General features: G+C 37.0%; 1 protein-coding gene across 2 annotated transcripts in view; it reads left to right on the top strand.

Moving 5' to 3' along the window:
* The window catches only part of SESN1 (sestrin 1), a 111,237-nt gene extending 96,495 nt beyond the window's left edge, over nt 1-14,742 (top strand). For both annotated transcript variants that reach the window (XM_023205975.2, XM_023205976.1), the window contains exons 4-10: nt 513-695; nt 2,419-2,661; nt 6,930-7,077; nt 8,609-8,721; nt 10,591-10,781; nt 12,499-12,643; nt 13,557-14,742. In XM_023205975.2, coding sequence (XP_023061743.1) covers nt 513-695; nt 2,419-2,661; nt 6,930-7,077; nt 8,609-8,721; nt 10,591-10,781; nt 12,499-12,643; nt 13,557-13,643 — 1,110 coding nt within the window. In that variant the 3' untranslated portion in view covers nt 13,644-14,742. The remainder of the gene's footprint in view (nt 1-512; nt 696-2,418; nt 2,662-6,929; nt 7,078-8,608; nt 8,722-10,590; nt 10,782-12,498; nt 12,644-13,556) is intronic.
* The last annotated feature ends 606 nt before the right edge of the window (nt 14,743-15,348 follow it).

Consider the following 15,348-nt stretch of genomic DNA (forward strand, 5'->3'; position numbering starts at 1 on the left):
TTACATAGTCTCTGTTTTTCCTATTTTTAAATAAGTATGCTCTCAATTATAACAGAAAGAGAAACAAGTATTTCTACTTGTTCTTTTTCTCATTGCTGAGAACCATTCTTCATTAAATAAGTAGAACAAAAGTTGTTTCATCATTATAAATAGTTCACATTGGCATAAGTGGTGCTTCCTGTTCAATTTGTAAATAATATTCCATTATTTTATGATTGGCACCTTAATTGAAGTTTCTTCTTAATCGGAAGTTCTGAAAGTATATAGATAAAATGTCTAAAGTTCAAATACTTCTATCAGATATTTTGTTTGTTCTTGGAATATTTATAAGGTTCTTACTGTATTTGAATTTTTAAAATATTTATATAAAAACTGCATTTCTGTAGTTTACGGAAAATTTGAAAACATACTAATAAACTTAATTAGCTCTTTTGCATGTTGTAAATAAAAAGAATAGTTAGTTCAAGGTTTTAATATTTATAATTAGAATAATCTTTTTGTTTTCTCTGAAGGCTGCGGCAAGACATCAGTGCTCCTACTTAGTGAACTTGCATGTAAATGATTTCCTTCATGTTGGTGGGGACCCCAAGTGGCTCAATGGTTTAGAGAATGCTCCTCAAAAACTACAGAATTTAGGAGAACTTAACAAAGTGTTAGCCCATAGACCTTGGCTTATTACCAAAGAACACATTGAGGTAAGCAGTGGGGTAATCTATCTTGGGAGTCATTTCATACTTTTTTAGAGCAGTTTTAGGATTACAGAAAAATTGTGCAGAAAGTACAGAGAGTTCCTATTTTCTACCCCCTGAGCCTCTTCCCACAGGCACACATTTTCTTCTGCTTCAGCATTTCTGTAGTACATTTGCTGTAATTGATATATTACTAGTAACTCTATAGTTCACATTAGGGTTCAGTCTTTGCATTGTATGGTTCTACACCATACAATGGTGTATTTCAACAAATAATGTCACACATCCATTACAGTATCATATGGAATAGTTAGTACCCTAAAAATGCCCTGGGTTCCACCTGTTCATCCCTTTCCCCTTCCCCTAAACCCCTGCTACCACTCATCTTTTTATTGTTTCTGTATAGTTTTGCCTTTTCCAGAATGCCATACAGTTGGAATCATATAAAAGTATGTAGCTTTTCAGACTGGCTTCTTTCATCTAGTAACATCCATTTAAGGCTTCTTCATGCTTTTTCATGACTTGATAGTTCATTTCTTTTTATCACTGGATAATTCTCTATTGTATGGTTATACCATAATTTGTTCATCTATTCATGTATTGAAGGATATCTTGGTTGCTGCCAGTTTTGGACAATTACAGATAAAGCTGCTATAAACATTCATGTATAGGTTTTTTTTTTTTTTTTTTTGGTCGACAAAAGTTTTCACCTTATTTGGGTAAATAACTAGGAGTGCAATTTGTGGGTAATGTGGTAAGCATACATTTACCTTTGTAAGAAACCGTGAAACTGTCTTCCAAAGTGGTATCAGTTTGCGTTCCCACCAGCAGTGAAGCAGCATTCCTGTTGGCCCACATCTTTGCCAGCGTTGGTGTCAGTGTTTTGGATTTCAGCCATTCTGATAAGTGTGAAGTGGCATCTCATTGTTACGCACCATTATGTTATGTTTTAAATGCCATGTTAAACTAGTTTGTTCTGGTTCTATTTATTAATAGACGTAATAGAGTAAAAGTAGATTGATGTTCTCTAAAATTGTCTACCATGCACTATAAATTCTTAAAGATGCATCTTTTGGTCTTATCTATTTTATAGAATAGATACTATTAGATAATTAAAGATATTATCAAGAAGATAAAGATTTGAATATATTAATACAATGCCTATTATATATTGTCAAGTAAGGAAAAATTATACAAGATTACAAAATAGATAATGAAGCAGAAGTGACAGAATTGAATAGAAGAATTATAGAATTTATGTATAACTTTTTGATGAGTTAGGAGTATTTAATCAAGTTGTTCAAGCCACTATCTTAAAAATTCCTTGAGGCCTTATAATAAAGCACAGGTATTTCAAACAGCAGCTTCTACTTATAAACACAAATTTATTACATTTGCTTTGAGATTTTGAACTAACAACACAGTAATTCATTCATAATCCAGCATCTGAAATACAGCAACCACTTTTAAGCAAAATGCATTCTCTTATATTTTAAGTCAATATTTCAGAAAATCAAAATAATAGTGAATGTCTTAACAGATTATGTTAAGTTGTATTTGTGAATGCATATTCATAAAAACTAGCAAATTCTGGGTTCTACATATTTCAAATGATAATTTTATACTAGACTTTGTATGGTGACTCATGTTTTCAATAAATTAAATACTGAAATGAACTGTATACTTTTATCACACCCCACTACAAAAAATTTTTTTTTTCCCCCCTAAGGGACTTTTAAAAGCTGAAGAGCACAGCTGGTCCCTTGCGGAATTGGTACATGCAGTAGTTTTACTCACACACTATCATTCTCTTGCCTCGTTCACATTTGGCTGTGGAATCAGTCCAGAAATTCATTGTGATGGTGGCCACACATTCAGACCTCCTTCTGTTAGCAACTACTGCATCTGTGACATTACAAATGGCAATCACAGTGTGGATGAGATGCCGGTCAACTCAGCAGAAAATGTTTCTGTAAGTATTATTTGTCATGAGATTGTCATAAAACTAATCACAATAATTGCTGTTATATTATTTCTTCAATTGGCTTCTTAGAAAAACCCACCCTGTTAAGACTATGGTGATATTGGGCCCCTATATCAATTCATTCAGTAAGGTTTTATTGACTGCCTCACATGCTCATCACTAGTCTAGGTGATATACAAAATTACACAAAAGTGATGTACAAAACTCTAAGACCCTCTAGGAGTTTACACTTAGATAATTTTAGGATCAGGAGCCAACAGCATGTGTCCCATCAGGGCCAAATAATATTGACTGGCTACTACAGTGACATGAGGGAAGGCTGAAAATAGTGTGGCCTGGTGGTGAAGACTTTTTGTGCCAATCACATTCTTCTCTTTTGCACAAAATAAACAGTCTGGCTTCTTAATTTTTTATCTTTCAGAAGATTTAATCAACTTTGATATAGAAATTTCTCTCTTTAAAATTCTTTTTCATGTTTAACTTTGCACCAATATAGAGGGTGATATCAGGTGAATGTAAATGTGTTAAAATGCTTTCACCTCTATTCCTTATCTTCTTGGCTTTTATATATTCTCAGTTTTGTTACTCCTTTGAAACAGAGCAAGTTCAGTTTTCTATAAGCAAATTTTAATTCCTATATATGATGAATCAAAATCCTCTCCTACATTCTTTTGCTGTAGCAAAAAAGGTGTTTATTTTATGCTTCAAAAATAAATTTTAGAAGCAGTACCACAGCCATCTGAATGCTTTGCATGCATTTTCTGAGTTATATTATCCCTTTGAAATAGATTTGACAGGTTGAATTGCCTTTAACTTACATATTTAACTTCGGGCAAGTTATTGAATCTCAGTTATTTCATATCTAAATAAAAGTAAAACACAAAGTTATTGTGAGGTTTAAATGAAACGTCTCTGAAGAAGTAAAATGCCGGCCGGGCGCGGTGGCTCAAGCCTGTAATCCCAGCACTTTGGGAGGCCGAGACGGGCGGATCACGAGGTCAGGAGATCGAGACCATCCTGGCTAACATGGTGAAACCCCGTCTCTACTAAAAAAAAATACAAAAAACTAGCCGGGCGACGTGGCGGGCGCCTGTAGTCCCAGCTACTCGGGAGGCTGAGGCAGGAGAATGGCTTAAACCCAAGAGGCGGGGCTTGCAGTGAGCTGAGATCCGGCCATTGCACTCCAGCCTGGGCGGCAGAGCGAGACTCCGTCTCAAAAAAAGAAGTAAAATGCCAAATACAGCACTGAGCATTTATGAGGTGCTAAATAAGAGGTAGCATTTACATATGGTGAAATTAGCACAAGAAAGAATAACTTTCCCAAGGTTGATCATAGCACTGTCCTGACACTGCCAAAGACCATCAGTTTCACCATCCTTTGAGCTGCCTAGATTCATGTTATAGGCCTGCATATGGCCACTGATTATTTATCAAAGCTTGGCAGTCAGAAGAGGATCCAAGAGAGAGTATTCAGTTGCTAGAATGCTAGGAGATGGATTCTTGTCCGTGCTACCAATCATTTAGTACAAGGCTAAAGAAAAAAGTACTTGATTGTTTCTAGTTCTCCTTCTATTAAAAGAGTGAATAGTGAAAGAAGATGATTTTTATTTCTCTAATAGATAAGCTTCCTATTCCCAGGTAAGTTGGATACTTTTAGAAGGTTTATGGCCCACATTGATGACGGTGAGCTGATATGGCTTGTGTTTTAGGTACATATCCAGTATCTGACTCAGCTCTTCAGATACAAATGGTAACAAACAAACAAGAATTTTCCATCCCTCCCAACCCTGGCTAACAAACAAACAAGAATTTTCCATCCCTCCCAACCCTGGCAACTACTTACTTCTTTTTTTACTGTCTCCATAGTTTTGCCTTTTCCAGAATGTTATATAGTTGGAATCATACAGTATGTAGCCTTTTCAGACTGGCTTCTTTCACTTAGTAATATGCATTTAAACTTCTTCCATGTCTGTTCATGGCTTGATACCTAATTTCTTTTTAGCACTGAATAATTTTTTATTTTCTGGATGTACCAATGTTTCTTTATTCCAGTAGCTACTGAAGGACACATTGGTTGCTTCTAAGTATTGGTGTATTATTCTGTTCTCATGCTGCTAATAAAGACATACCCAAGACTGGGTAATTTATAAAGGGGAAAAAAAAATTCTTACACAGTTTTAACATTTTAATATTAAAATGAAATACCGTAATTTTTTTAATCCTAACAACTTTGGCAGATCAGTCAAGGAACAAAGAAACCTACTTTGTTTCGTTTCCCTCTTATTTCAATATAATATCAAGAATTATCTTTCCTAAGAATACTTAAAATTTGGGCTCTTTAAGAGGAGAATGGGTAAACAAAATAAATTAGTGAGAGATAATGTGAGTTGATGGAGACCTTTTTTAAACTTTGAGTCATCCTATCATGAAACCTAATCCTTTTCAGCTCATTTTTTATTTGGTTACTGACCATGTGTCAGGAATAATTAGGGGGAAAATGCATGCATGCACCAGAAGAATCTTCAGTACCATCGCAGAAACACTTCCCATCGTGAAAGTCTTAGAGAAAGGGCTTAATACTGGGCATTTCAGCATAACTGTTTGGATCAAAAGAAAATGTAAAGCACATATGATATAGATTGTCTCTTAATGTAGAATTATCCTGACAGTCATTCTCCAACAAGTATTTCTTGAATATCTACTATGTACCAGGTACTATGCTAGGCTTGGGATATATACAAGTAAACCAAACAGATCTCCTACCTTTATGAAGGTTTGGTCTGGGAAGGGAGCCAGCATTAAATCAATATCATGCAAATAACAATTATAAATTATGATTGGTCCTCTGAAAGAAAGAGGAGAGGGTTGTGTTAGAATCTAATTTGATAGTGGGGTAAATGATAGTGTTTAGAAGGATGTAAGCTGCTACCTGAAGGATCAATGGGTGGAAGCCAGGAAGAATGGGAGATAGAGGTCTTAAAAACATTCCTGGCAAAATCATTTCATAAAAGGGGAAACAGTAATTTTGTATATATACATTGAGATTTGAGATTAAGACTTTTTTTTTTTGTTTTTCCTTTTTGAGACAAAGTCTCTCTCTGTTGTCCAGGCTGGAGTACAGTGGCACAATCACAGCTCACTGCAGCCTTGAACTCCTCCTGGGCTCAAGTGATTCTCCTGCCTTGGTCTCCCAAAATGCTGGGATTACAGGCATGAGCCACTAGCCCAACCCAGACTTCTTAATATATTCATTTTATTTATAAGAAAGATATAAATTGTATAGATTTGATCTAGCTTTTGTAGCAAGAATGCAGCAGGGTATAGAAGTATAACTGGTTTGACTAGTGCAAAACAACTTGGCCAGTCCTTTGTCAGACCCATTACTCTATGTGTGACACTGCTCTAGTCATCCCAGCAAGTGACAGCTGCCAGATCCATTGCAGAGGTCAGGTGGCCAACTCCAGCCATGTAAAGACATCTTTCATGTTTAATTGGTAAATTGTATAAATAGAGCTATTAAAGATGACAGACACATTGACAATATGTATGCCCAGTGTACACAGTTGATGCAAAGTCACTTATACTTTGTGTATCTTATTTATTTAAAGATTAAGCAAGTAGAAGTTAATTTATGCAGTTGTTTTAAATTGACAAGTAGTGTTTAGTTTTTAAAACAGCATAAATAGTAATGACATTATTGCTAATCTTGTAAGGTAAAAGCATTAGAATGTGTTCTTAAAATCATGTTTTTCTTATATTTTAAAATCTGCATGTCTATATTCCTAATAGGCCAAAATAGTTTTTTATTCATTAATGTACATTAAAATTATAAGAATATTTTCCCTATATTCTATTAAGACATAAATTCTGGCCAGGCACGGTGGCTTACACCTGTAGTCCCAGCACTTTGGGAGGCCGAGGCGGACAGATCACAAGGTCAGGAGATCGAGACCATCCTGGCTAACACAGTGAAACTCCATCTCTACTAAAAAACACAAAAAATTAGCCGGGCATGGCGGCAGGCACCTGTAGTCCCAGCTACTCAGGAGGCTGAGGCAGGAGAATGGCATAAACCCGGGAGGCGGAGCTTGCAATGAGCCGAGATCTCACCACTGCACTCCAGCTTGGGCGATAGAGCAAGACTCTGTCTCAAAAAAAGAAATAAAAGATATAAATTCTTATGAGACAGACTTAAAAGATAATTCATATATATTCTGTGTCTGCCACGTGTAACATTAATTGTATTTTTTCTTCAGGTGAGTGATTCTTTCTTTGAGGTTGAAGCCCTCATGGAAAAGATGAGGCAGTTACAGGAATGTCGAGATGAAGAAGAGGCAAGTCAGGAAGAGATGGCTTCACGTTTTGAAATAGAAAAAAGAGAGAGCATGTTTGTCTTCTCTTCAGGTAAGAACAACCATTGCATAGTCAATATAATTATTGCAAACTCAACTTTTTGTTTAAGGAATTTAAATGACTTTTAAAGCATCAATCTAAATATGTCCTTCCTTTTAGAGAGGCTATTGCATAGATATTCCTATTTACAAATAATTCTTAAAGCAAGCAACTAAGAAAAGGCCATAAGTGAAAACAGCCTAGACTAAGACAGAGGACTGGTACTAAAATTACTTCTAATAACCTTTGTGAACTTGGCTAAGTCACTTAACATATGAGTGCCCTCTTTTTTCTCATTTTTTTTTTTTTTTTTTTAAGAAACAGCGTCTTGCTTTGTTGCCAGGCTGGAGTGCAGTGGCATGACTATAGCTCCTAGGCTCAAGCGATCATCCTGCCTCAGCTTCCTGAGTAGCTAGGACTACAAACATATGCCACCACGCCTAGTTAATTTTTAAATTTTTTTTGTAGAGATGGAAGTCTTGCTATATTGCCCATGCTTCTCTTCTTTAACATGAGGAAATAGTCCCAAGACTGCTTCCAGCATTAAAATTCTGTGATTTTTTGGGGGCATGGTAGTTTGTACCTGTGGTACCAGCCACTCAAGAAGCTGAGGTGGGAGGATCGCCTTGAAGCCAGTCATTCCAGACTAGTTTGGGCAACATAGCAAGACTCTCGTCTCTAAAAAAACAAAAAACAACAACAAAAAGCATCATTTGTGAAAAGGAGATATTTATTAACCAACAACAACCTAAATCCTCTATGTTTAACCTTTATCTATATGCAGGCTACAGGAGACAATATATAAACCAGGTAATTTAAAGGAGAAACAGTTTATAAAATGTCTCCAGATGTATTTTGACAATAATAGAGTGGGAGAAAGAGCACCAAGCTTCTTAATAGCAAAGAAACAATCAAATTTATTTAAATGGAGGTTGGACGTTAGCTTGTTTTTCTTCCAGGAAAAATTTTTGTTTCCATGCCTAAAGATGTAGAGTTGTCATCTAATGCTACATTTACATGAAACTATAATCTCATCAACTCCTAAACATGATGATAGTTCAGAAAGTCCTAGGCACAGTGCAGGCAGCACTGTAAAAATGTTAACTCATGGGATTTCTTTCTTTGATCATGTTACGTATTATATGTCATTAATATTCAACAAAAAAAATCTAAATGCTAAATTTTGAAGCATAGCTGATTTTTATAGTTATCTTAAAAATTATCCAAAAGTATGTTCATACTTTGAATAAGTAGAATCTAATACATATAAATTGGAATGGGAGGAGAGAGAGGGTCTATGAAAGAGGCAATAAAAGGCATAGAGAATTCGACTATGAGTTTTCATTCTATAACAGAGAATCTCCTTTAACTACATTCTATTTACTAGCAAGTAAACTAGTTTGTATAATTGTAAGACTATTTTGGTTGATAATTGGTTACTCAGTAACAGAGAAAGGGTTATGCCATTTTTACTTGCTTTGGGTAAAGTCAATTTTAACTAGCATCCTATTTTTTAAAACCTTTCAATGGTCTTTTTCCCCAGATGATGATGAAGTTACACCAGCAAGAGATGTATCTCGTCATTTTGAGGATACTAGTTATGGCTATAAAGATTTCTCTAGACATGGGATGCATGTTCCAACATTTCGTGTCCAGGTAAAATTGCAACTTGTATGCACATGATTGACTAGAAACATCTCAGTCTGACTTAAAATACAAAAGAGCCACTTAGATTTAAGAACTATGCTAAGTGCTTTGCAGGCAGTATCTCTTCTTGTTTCAGAATAAAAGCTGAAAAACTGTTTCTAATCCATCCATGGAATCATACTGTAGTTTCAGTGTATGTGTATCTTAAAATTTTTATTGTGTATTTAATTCAGATGAGTTGATACTCCCAGCATTCCCAAATATTGTTAGGGGCCAGTGTTAAATAATAACTGTTTTACCAGAATTATGAAAATATTTGAGAACCATAAGATTTTGTTTCTTTGCTCAAGAAACTAACGGGCCTCATACTGGCTCCCACCTGTAACCCAGCACCTTGGGAGGCTGAGGCAGGTGGATTGCCTGAGTCGAGGCATTCCAAGACCAGCCTGGCCAACAAGGGGAAACCTTGTCTCCACACAAAAATAAAATAAAATAAAATTAGCCAGGTGTGGTGGCATGTACCTGTGGTCCCATCTACTTAGGAGGCTGAGGTGGGAAGATCACTTGAGCCTGGAAGGTTGAGGCTGCGGTGAGCCCTGATGGAGCCACTGCACTCCAGCCTGGGTGATAGAGTGGGATCCTGTCTCAAAAAATAAAAATAAACTAAGGGACAAAATTTAGGCACAAGGAAGAGCTATAGAATAATTATACAATAGATTAGAAATTGAAGACATCATGTGGGTTGGAAATTTTATGGAGAGACATTAGGATTTGAAGAATTTGGATGGTAAAAAGGGTATTGTAAGAAGAAGAGAATAGACAATAATTAAGCTTAGGTTGAGGGATAGAGTGAAGGAAGGAATTACAAAGAGATTGGCTGGCTGCTGTGAGCTTCAAGCTAAAGATTCCTACTTCTGATTAGTGGTGTATGTTTAAAATTGGTTAGGTGTGCCTTACATGTGAAAGCAGTTTACAGTAGATTATGCGGGGTTTGTAGGCTTTGACCAGAATGATGGCATAATATCAAAGAGGTGTTTTTAGGAAAGCAACAAAGAAGTAGGGGCTTATTAAGTCTTATTTCAGGTGGAAAGAAAGGAGGCAAGGAGATTTAATATAGGAAAACTAATTAGGAGACTCAGTTAATAGGGCTAAAAGGCAGAAGTGGGGGTAGGAGAAGGAATGGGTGATGGATGTGTTGAATTAAAAATTCACAAAATTTGGCCAGATCTGGTGGCTCCCACGTGTAATCCCAGCACTTTGAGAGACCAAGATGGGAAAATCACTGAGGCCAAGCATTCAAGACTAGCATGGGCAGCCAAACAAGACCCTACCTCTACAAATAATTTTAAACAGTATCCAAGCAAGGTGGCCTGTGCCTGTAGTTCCAGTTACTCAGGAGGCTGAGGCAGGGAGGATCATTTGATCCCAGGAGTTGGAGGCTGCAGTGAGCTGTGATCACACCATTGCACTCCAGCCTGGGCAACAGAGTGAGACCTTGTCTCTTAAAACACACTTACTCATTATTTGGAATAATGGAAAAGGAGAGGGGACTCCCAAGATGGTCACATCTGGGGGCTGAGTGGAGAGAGAGTGAGAGAGAAAGGCCGATGTGTAAGGGGAGGAGACTACTAGTTTTTTTTTTTTTGAGATGAGACTATTAGTTTTTAAACTCACTGAGTTATAAAACACAACCTTTTGCATGTTGCAGTATAGAAATTGAAAAAAGATTGGAGTGCAAGAAGCTAGGAGTTAGGGATGAAAGCCAGTTAGTTGGTCAGCCAAATAACAATCATTTTTACCATACTACAGAGCTGTAGATACAGAACTGTACTTGACCACATTTTAATTATTCACATTTGTTCTATTCCCTGTATTTAGGACTATTGCTGGGAAGATCATGGTTATTCTTTGGTAAATCGCCTTTATCCAGATGTGGGACAGTTGATTGATGAAAAATTTCACATTGCCTACAATCTTACTTATAATACAATGGCAATGCACAAAGATGTTGATACCTCAATGCTTAGGCGGGCAATATGGAACTATATTCACTGCATGTTTGGAATAAGGTTAGTCTTCTTTCTGTGTTTATAAAGAGATGTTTTCCTCTGGGCCAAATTATTCAAGTGCTTTGAGTGCATGTGCACATGGACACACACATAATCAAAACCCATCCCCTCCCCTCTAACTTATTTTTATGCTATTTATGCTTCAAAGAACCACTTTATTGCAACCTAGTTTTTTCTCCTCTTTTCTAGCTAGGCAGGAGGGAGAGTTAGGGACTTTGACAAGAGTTGAATGACAGCTGCCTCCAGGAAAGGGAGGACAAGCAAGCTGGTCCTAGAACAAAGTTTGTCACTGAACACCTTTAGTATCTTCTCTTCATATCATCTGTCTCCTGATACATTTATGTTTCTACCTCCTTGGAAATTAGTACCCTTATATTGCCCCTCTGGCTGTTCTTAGGCTCCCTCTGAGGATTATTTGCTCTCATAATACCTAATCAAAATGCAAAACTTTCATGTCCTTGCTGTTAGGTTTTTATTATGTTATAATGAAAATGCAGTCATCGTATACCACCTTCTCACACATGCACACAAACTCCTAGCTACAGTGCTTACTAGTTAACTATTTTCACTGTAAAATCAGGCTTTCTATTCATTTTATTAGAGACTCTGGTCAAAACCTACAAACCCTAGTTAATCTACTCTAAACCGATCTGGCATTTGAGGTACATCTGACCAACTTTAAACTAATTTCCCACTAATCAGTAGCCAGACTATTGACTTTAGCCTCCTGAATGGTTGTAGAACCAGCTTTGCAAGACCTTTCTCCCCTTTCCACTGAAAACTCAATAGGAGACTTCAGTACCTATGTCATCAGGAATCCATTACCCAGTGCAGCAAAGCAGACAACTGGTACATGCAGCCATCTTGGCTTAAAGCAGGATAGGCTCTCCTAAGTACAGACCATCCTTCTCCCCGCAGCCCCTGCCTTTTTTCTCATTTGACCCCAGAAACTCCTAGAAACATGAGTAAAGTAATTCTAATTATTTTTTTTACACAAGTGAATTTCTCTATATGTATATATAGAGAATGTACTAGTACCAATAACAAACATAATTATTTTATTTAATTTTGATAATACGCAAAATCTGTTTTCAGAATTTGTTCAGCCAGGCGCAGTGGGTCACGCCCATAATCCCAGTACTTTGGGAAGCCAAGGCGGGCGGATCACTTGAGGTCAGGAGTTTTAGACTAGCCTGGCCAATATGGTGATACCCTGTCTCTACTAAAAATACAAAAATTAGCTGGGCATGGTGGCACACACCTGTAATCCTAGCTTCTCAGGAGGCTGAGGTGAGAGAATCGCTTGAACCCAGGAAGCGGAAGTTGCAGTAAGCCAAGATAGCACCACTGCACTCCAGCCTGGGCGACAGGGCAAGACTCCATCTCAATAATAGTTTGTTCCTCAGTGTGGTTGCATATTCATGATTGCAGATGTATACTACTGCTTGGTACCCAGTGCTACGTTAATATTGTCAGCTTTCAGGAATGATTTACTTGGGTAGTAGAAAATGTTCTGTGACTCTCCCTAAGTACTCTGTTTCTTATCCCTTTATACTCACTCATCCACCTGCAGTTGTAAAGCTCTATCATTTTTGGGGACAGCTGCCTACACAAAGAGGGAAAAAATACAGCATTAATTATTGATGTGTATACTTTTGTAACATGAAAACAGGTTATACACTGAAAATATCATAATTCTCCTTATGTCTTTCAACAGATACGATGATTATGACTATGGTGAAATTAACCAGCTATTGGATCGTAGCTTTAAAGTTTATATCAAAACTGTTGTTTGTACTCCTGAAAAGGTTACCAAAAGAATGTATGAAAGCTTCTGGAGGCAATTCAAGCACTCTGAGAAGGTATGTGCCTATTGTGGCTTGTTTACTCTGTAACTTAGCAATGATTCGTAGTCTCCTTCACCTAACCTAATTGGTCTGAAACCCTTTCCATCACCCCTCCCAACCCAAAGAAAAACATTCCAGGACAGCTGTCTCAGGTACCCCTTCAGAAGGGAACTTCATTATGGTGATAGAGTAAAAGAATAAAGATAGGGAGCACAGGTGGGCTGGCCCATCTTCAGAAGTGCTGGCATGGCTGTAAGCATGTAGAAGAAAGACTGTTTTATAAAAGCTGTATATATGTAGAAGTGTCTGTTCTCTTTGAAACATCTTTATAGAAATTACTGAATAATGATTTGGCAGGGGAAGTTGTTATTCCGATAAAACAGTGTCTAGATTTTCTGACATATAACAAACCTCCAGGAAATATGGTAAAGTATAAATGAAAGCTCAAACCATCTATCCAAAAAGAATGTTAGGGTGGGCATGGTGGCTCACACCTGTAATCCCAGCACTTTGGGAGGCCAAGGCAGGCAGAACACTTCAGCTCAGGAGTTCAAGACCAGCCTGTCCAACATGGTGATACTAAAAATACCAAAAAATTAGTTGGGCATGGTGGCATGCGCCTATAGTCCCAGCTACTTGGGAGGCTGAGGCATGAGAATTGCCTGAACCCAGGAGGTGGAGGTTGCAGTGAGCCAAGATCATGCCACTGCACTCGAGCCTGGGAAAGAGTGAAACTGTGTATCAGAAAAAAAAAAAAAAGCTGTTTTGAGAAATTGATAATCTGTTCAACAAACCCAAGGATAAGTTATTCTGTACTACATAGGAAGTGTAGGACGTGTACTTATTTTATGTGTTCATTAGATTCACTGAAAAACTGATTGTGAATGTTTGTAACCCTTCCTTATATGATGTTGTATTTTATATTCAGGTTCATGTTAATCTGCTTCTTATAGAAGCTAGGATGCAAGCAGAACTCCTTTATGCTCTGAGAGCCATTACCCGCTATATGACTTGATGCCTTTCCTTCATTAAAGATGATTCTGGAATGATCAGCAGATACAGTCTACAAGGGGAAGGTACTAAACCCCAGGACCAATGGTAGACAAAATAATTCAGAAATCCATTGTGCCATGATTCCTTTAGTTTCTGCTATTTTTCTGTGGAAAACCCACTGCTGGCACAAGCAGTGACTGTTTGGCAGCTTCAAGTTTAGAGCTGTGAAGACAGGCTGCCATTCAAGTATTTTGCTTTTTGACAGTACAAGATGCTGTGTAACTGTTTTAATACAGCAAATAGTAACTCTCCAAATCCTGTTGCTTTTATGTTAAATAAGATAACAAGAATTGGAGCATGCAAAGATGGGACTTGGATAATGACTTAAGCTTTATATGTAAAGAATTTTAGAAGATCTTGGTGCTGCTATTCCTGCTGGAGGAATGAATAGATGGCTGTTTCAGTTAAGCTATTAGTAATAAAAGTGAACATTGCTACTATCTGAGCCTACATACATAACTTGTGTGATTTCAAATTAAACTTGCATTATGTGTTAATTTTCTTGCATCTAAAAAAGCATAGAATTCCTACTCACACAGCTCAGCAACAACCATTTTGATGGTAACAGTTAATTTCTTTCATTAGTTTTTTAAATTCAGGGTTCTGGATATTAAATTACAATGGCATTCTTAAAGATTTTCTTCAAAAAGCAATCCTAAATGAAAGTGTGTAAATTACAAGAAGCTGGCGATCTTTTGATATGCTGTTTCACAGGATCCTGACACTGGAGGGCAGCTGTCTTGTGCAGTAGTTGTGTTTCCAGCATCAAAGTTGTGGGATATGTTGCTGTAGACTGCTGCGCAGTCCTGGGTGCATTCTATGTCTCTGCCTGCCTCCTGGTCCCCCCTTTAAAGGTTGTGCAGCTCCTTAAATAATAAAGCTGGAAAACATTTTTAGTCGGGTTATCACATTTGATTTACAAAAACGCTAACTTTGTTTGAAATGCAAATAGGTTTGAAAATATGTATTAAGTACTTTGTATTCTGGAAGCGTGAATTGCTTTTGAAGTCTGTCAGTATTACTGGTATTTTTCAATAAAGAAGAATTTTTCTCCAATTTTATGTGCTGTCTCAATCTCTTAAAAAGTCATGACTTCACTATTAGTAATAATTTTGAGTTTCTACCTACTTTCATAAGCCAATTAAATAATGCTGTAATCAGATGAGACTACTTTTAAATGGCAAAACACTTGAAGCCATTTTGAAAGATACAAAGAAGAGTGGACTTTCTTTAGAATCTTACGTAAGACCATTTTTATCTTGGAAATGACTGGTATGGCTCTATGCCTGCTCTCTTTTGAACTGTTTTAGAGTTCCAATAGAATGTTAAGAATTACTAGAAAGAAGGATTCATTAGGGAGAGACTGCAGAACAAAAAATGACACTTTATCAGACAAGTAGAAATAGCTGTAAGTTTAACTGAAGCTGTTGTGATAACTCTGTTACTCCTCAAAACATTTATTGAGCTCAATCTAGTGCCTGCCTCCAAATGTATGGGGTAGTGTGGAAGTGAGGGTTGGGAGCAATCAATTTTGAATAGAGGTGGTACCTGTCGTCAAGGATATTTACTCTTGTGAGAAGACAAGACTATAACCTTAGCTAGAAATAGAGTATTATCTTCAATATGTTTTATATTTAAAGAAACTTATAAGTGCATTACTCATCGAA

Source organism: Piliocolobus tephrosceles, chromosome 5 (assembly GCF_002776525.5).
Source record: "Piliocolobus tephrosceles isolate RC106 chromosome 5, ASM277652v3, whole genome shotgun sequence".
NCBI classification, from domain to species: domain Eukaryota; kingdom Metazoa; phylum Chordata; class Mammalia; order Primates; family Cercopithecidae; genus Piliocolobus; species Piliocolobus tephrosceles.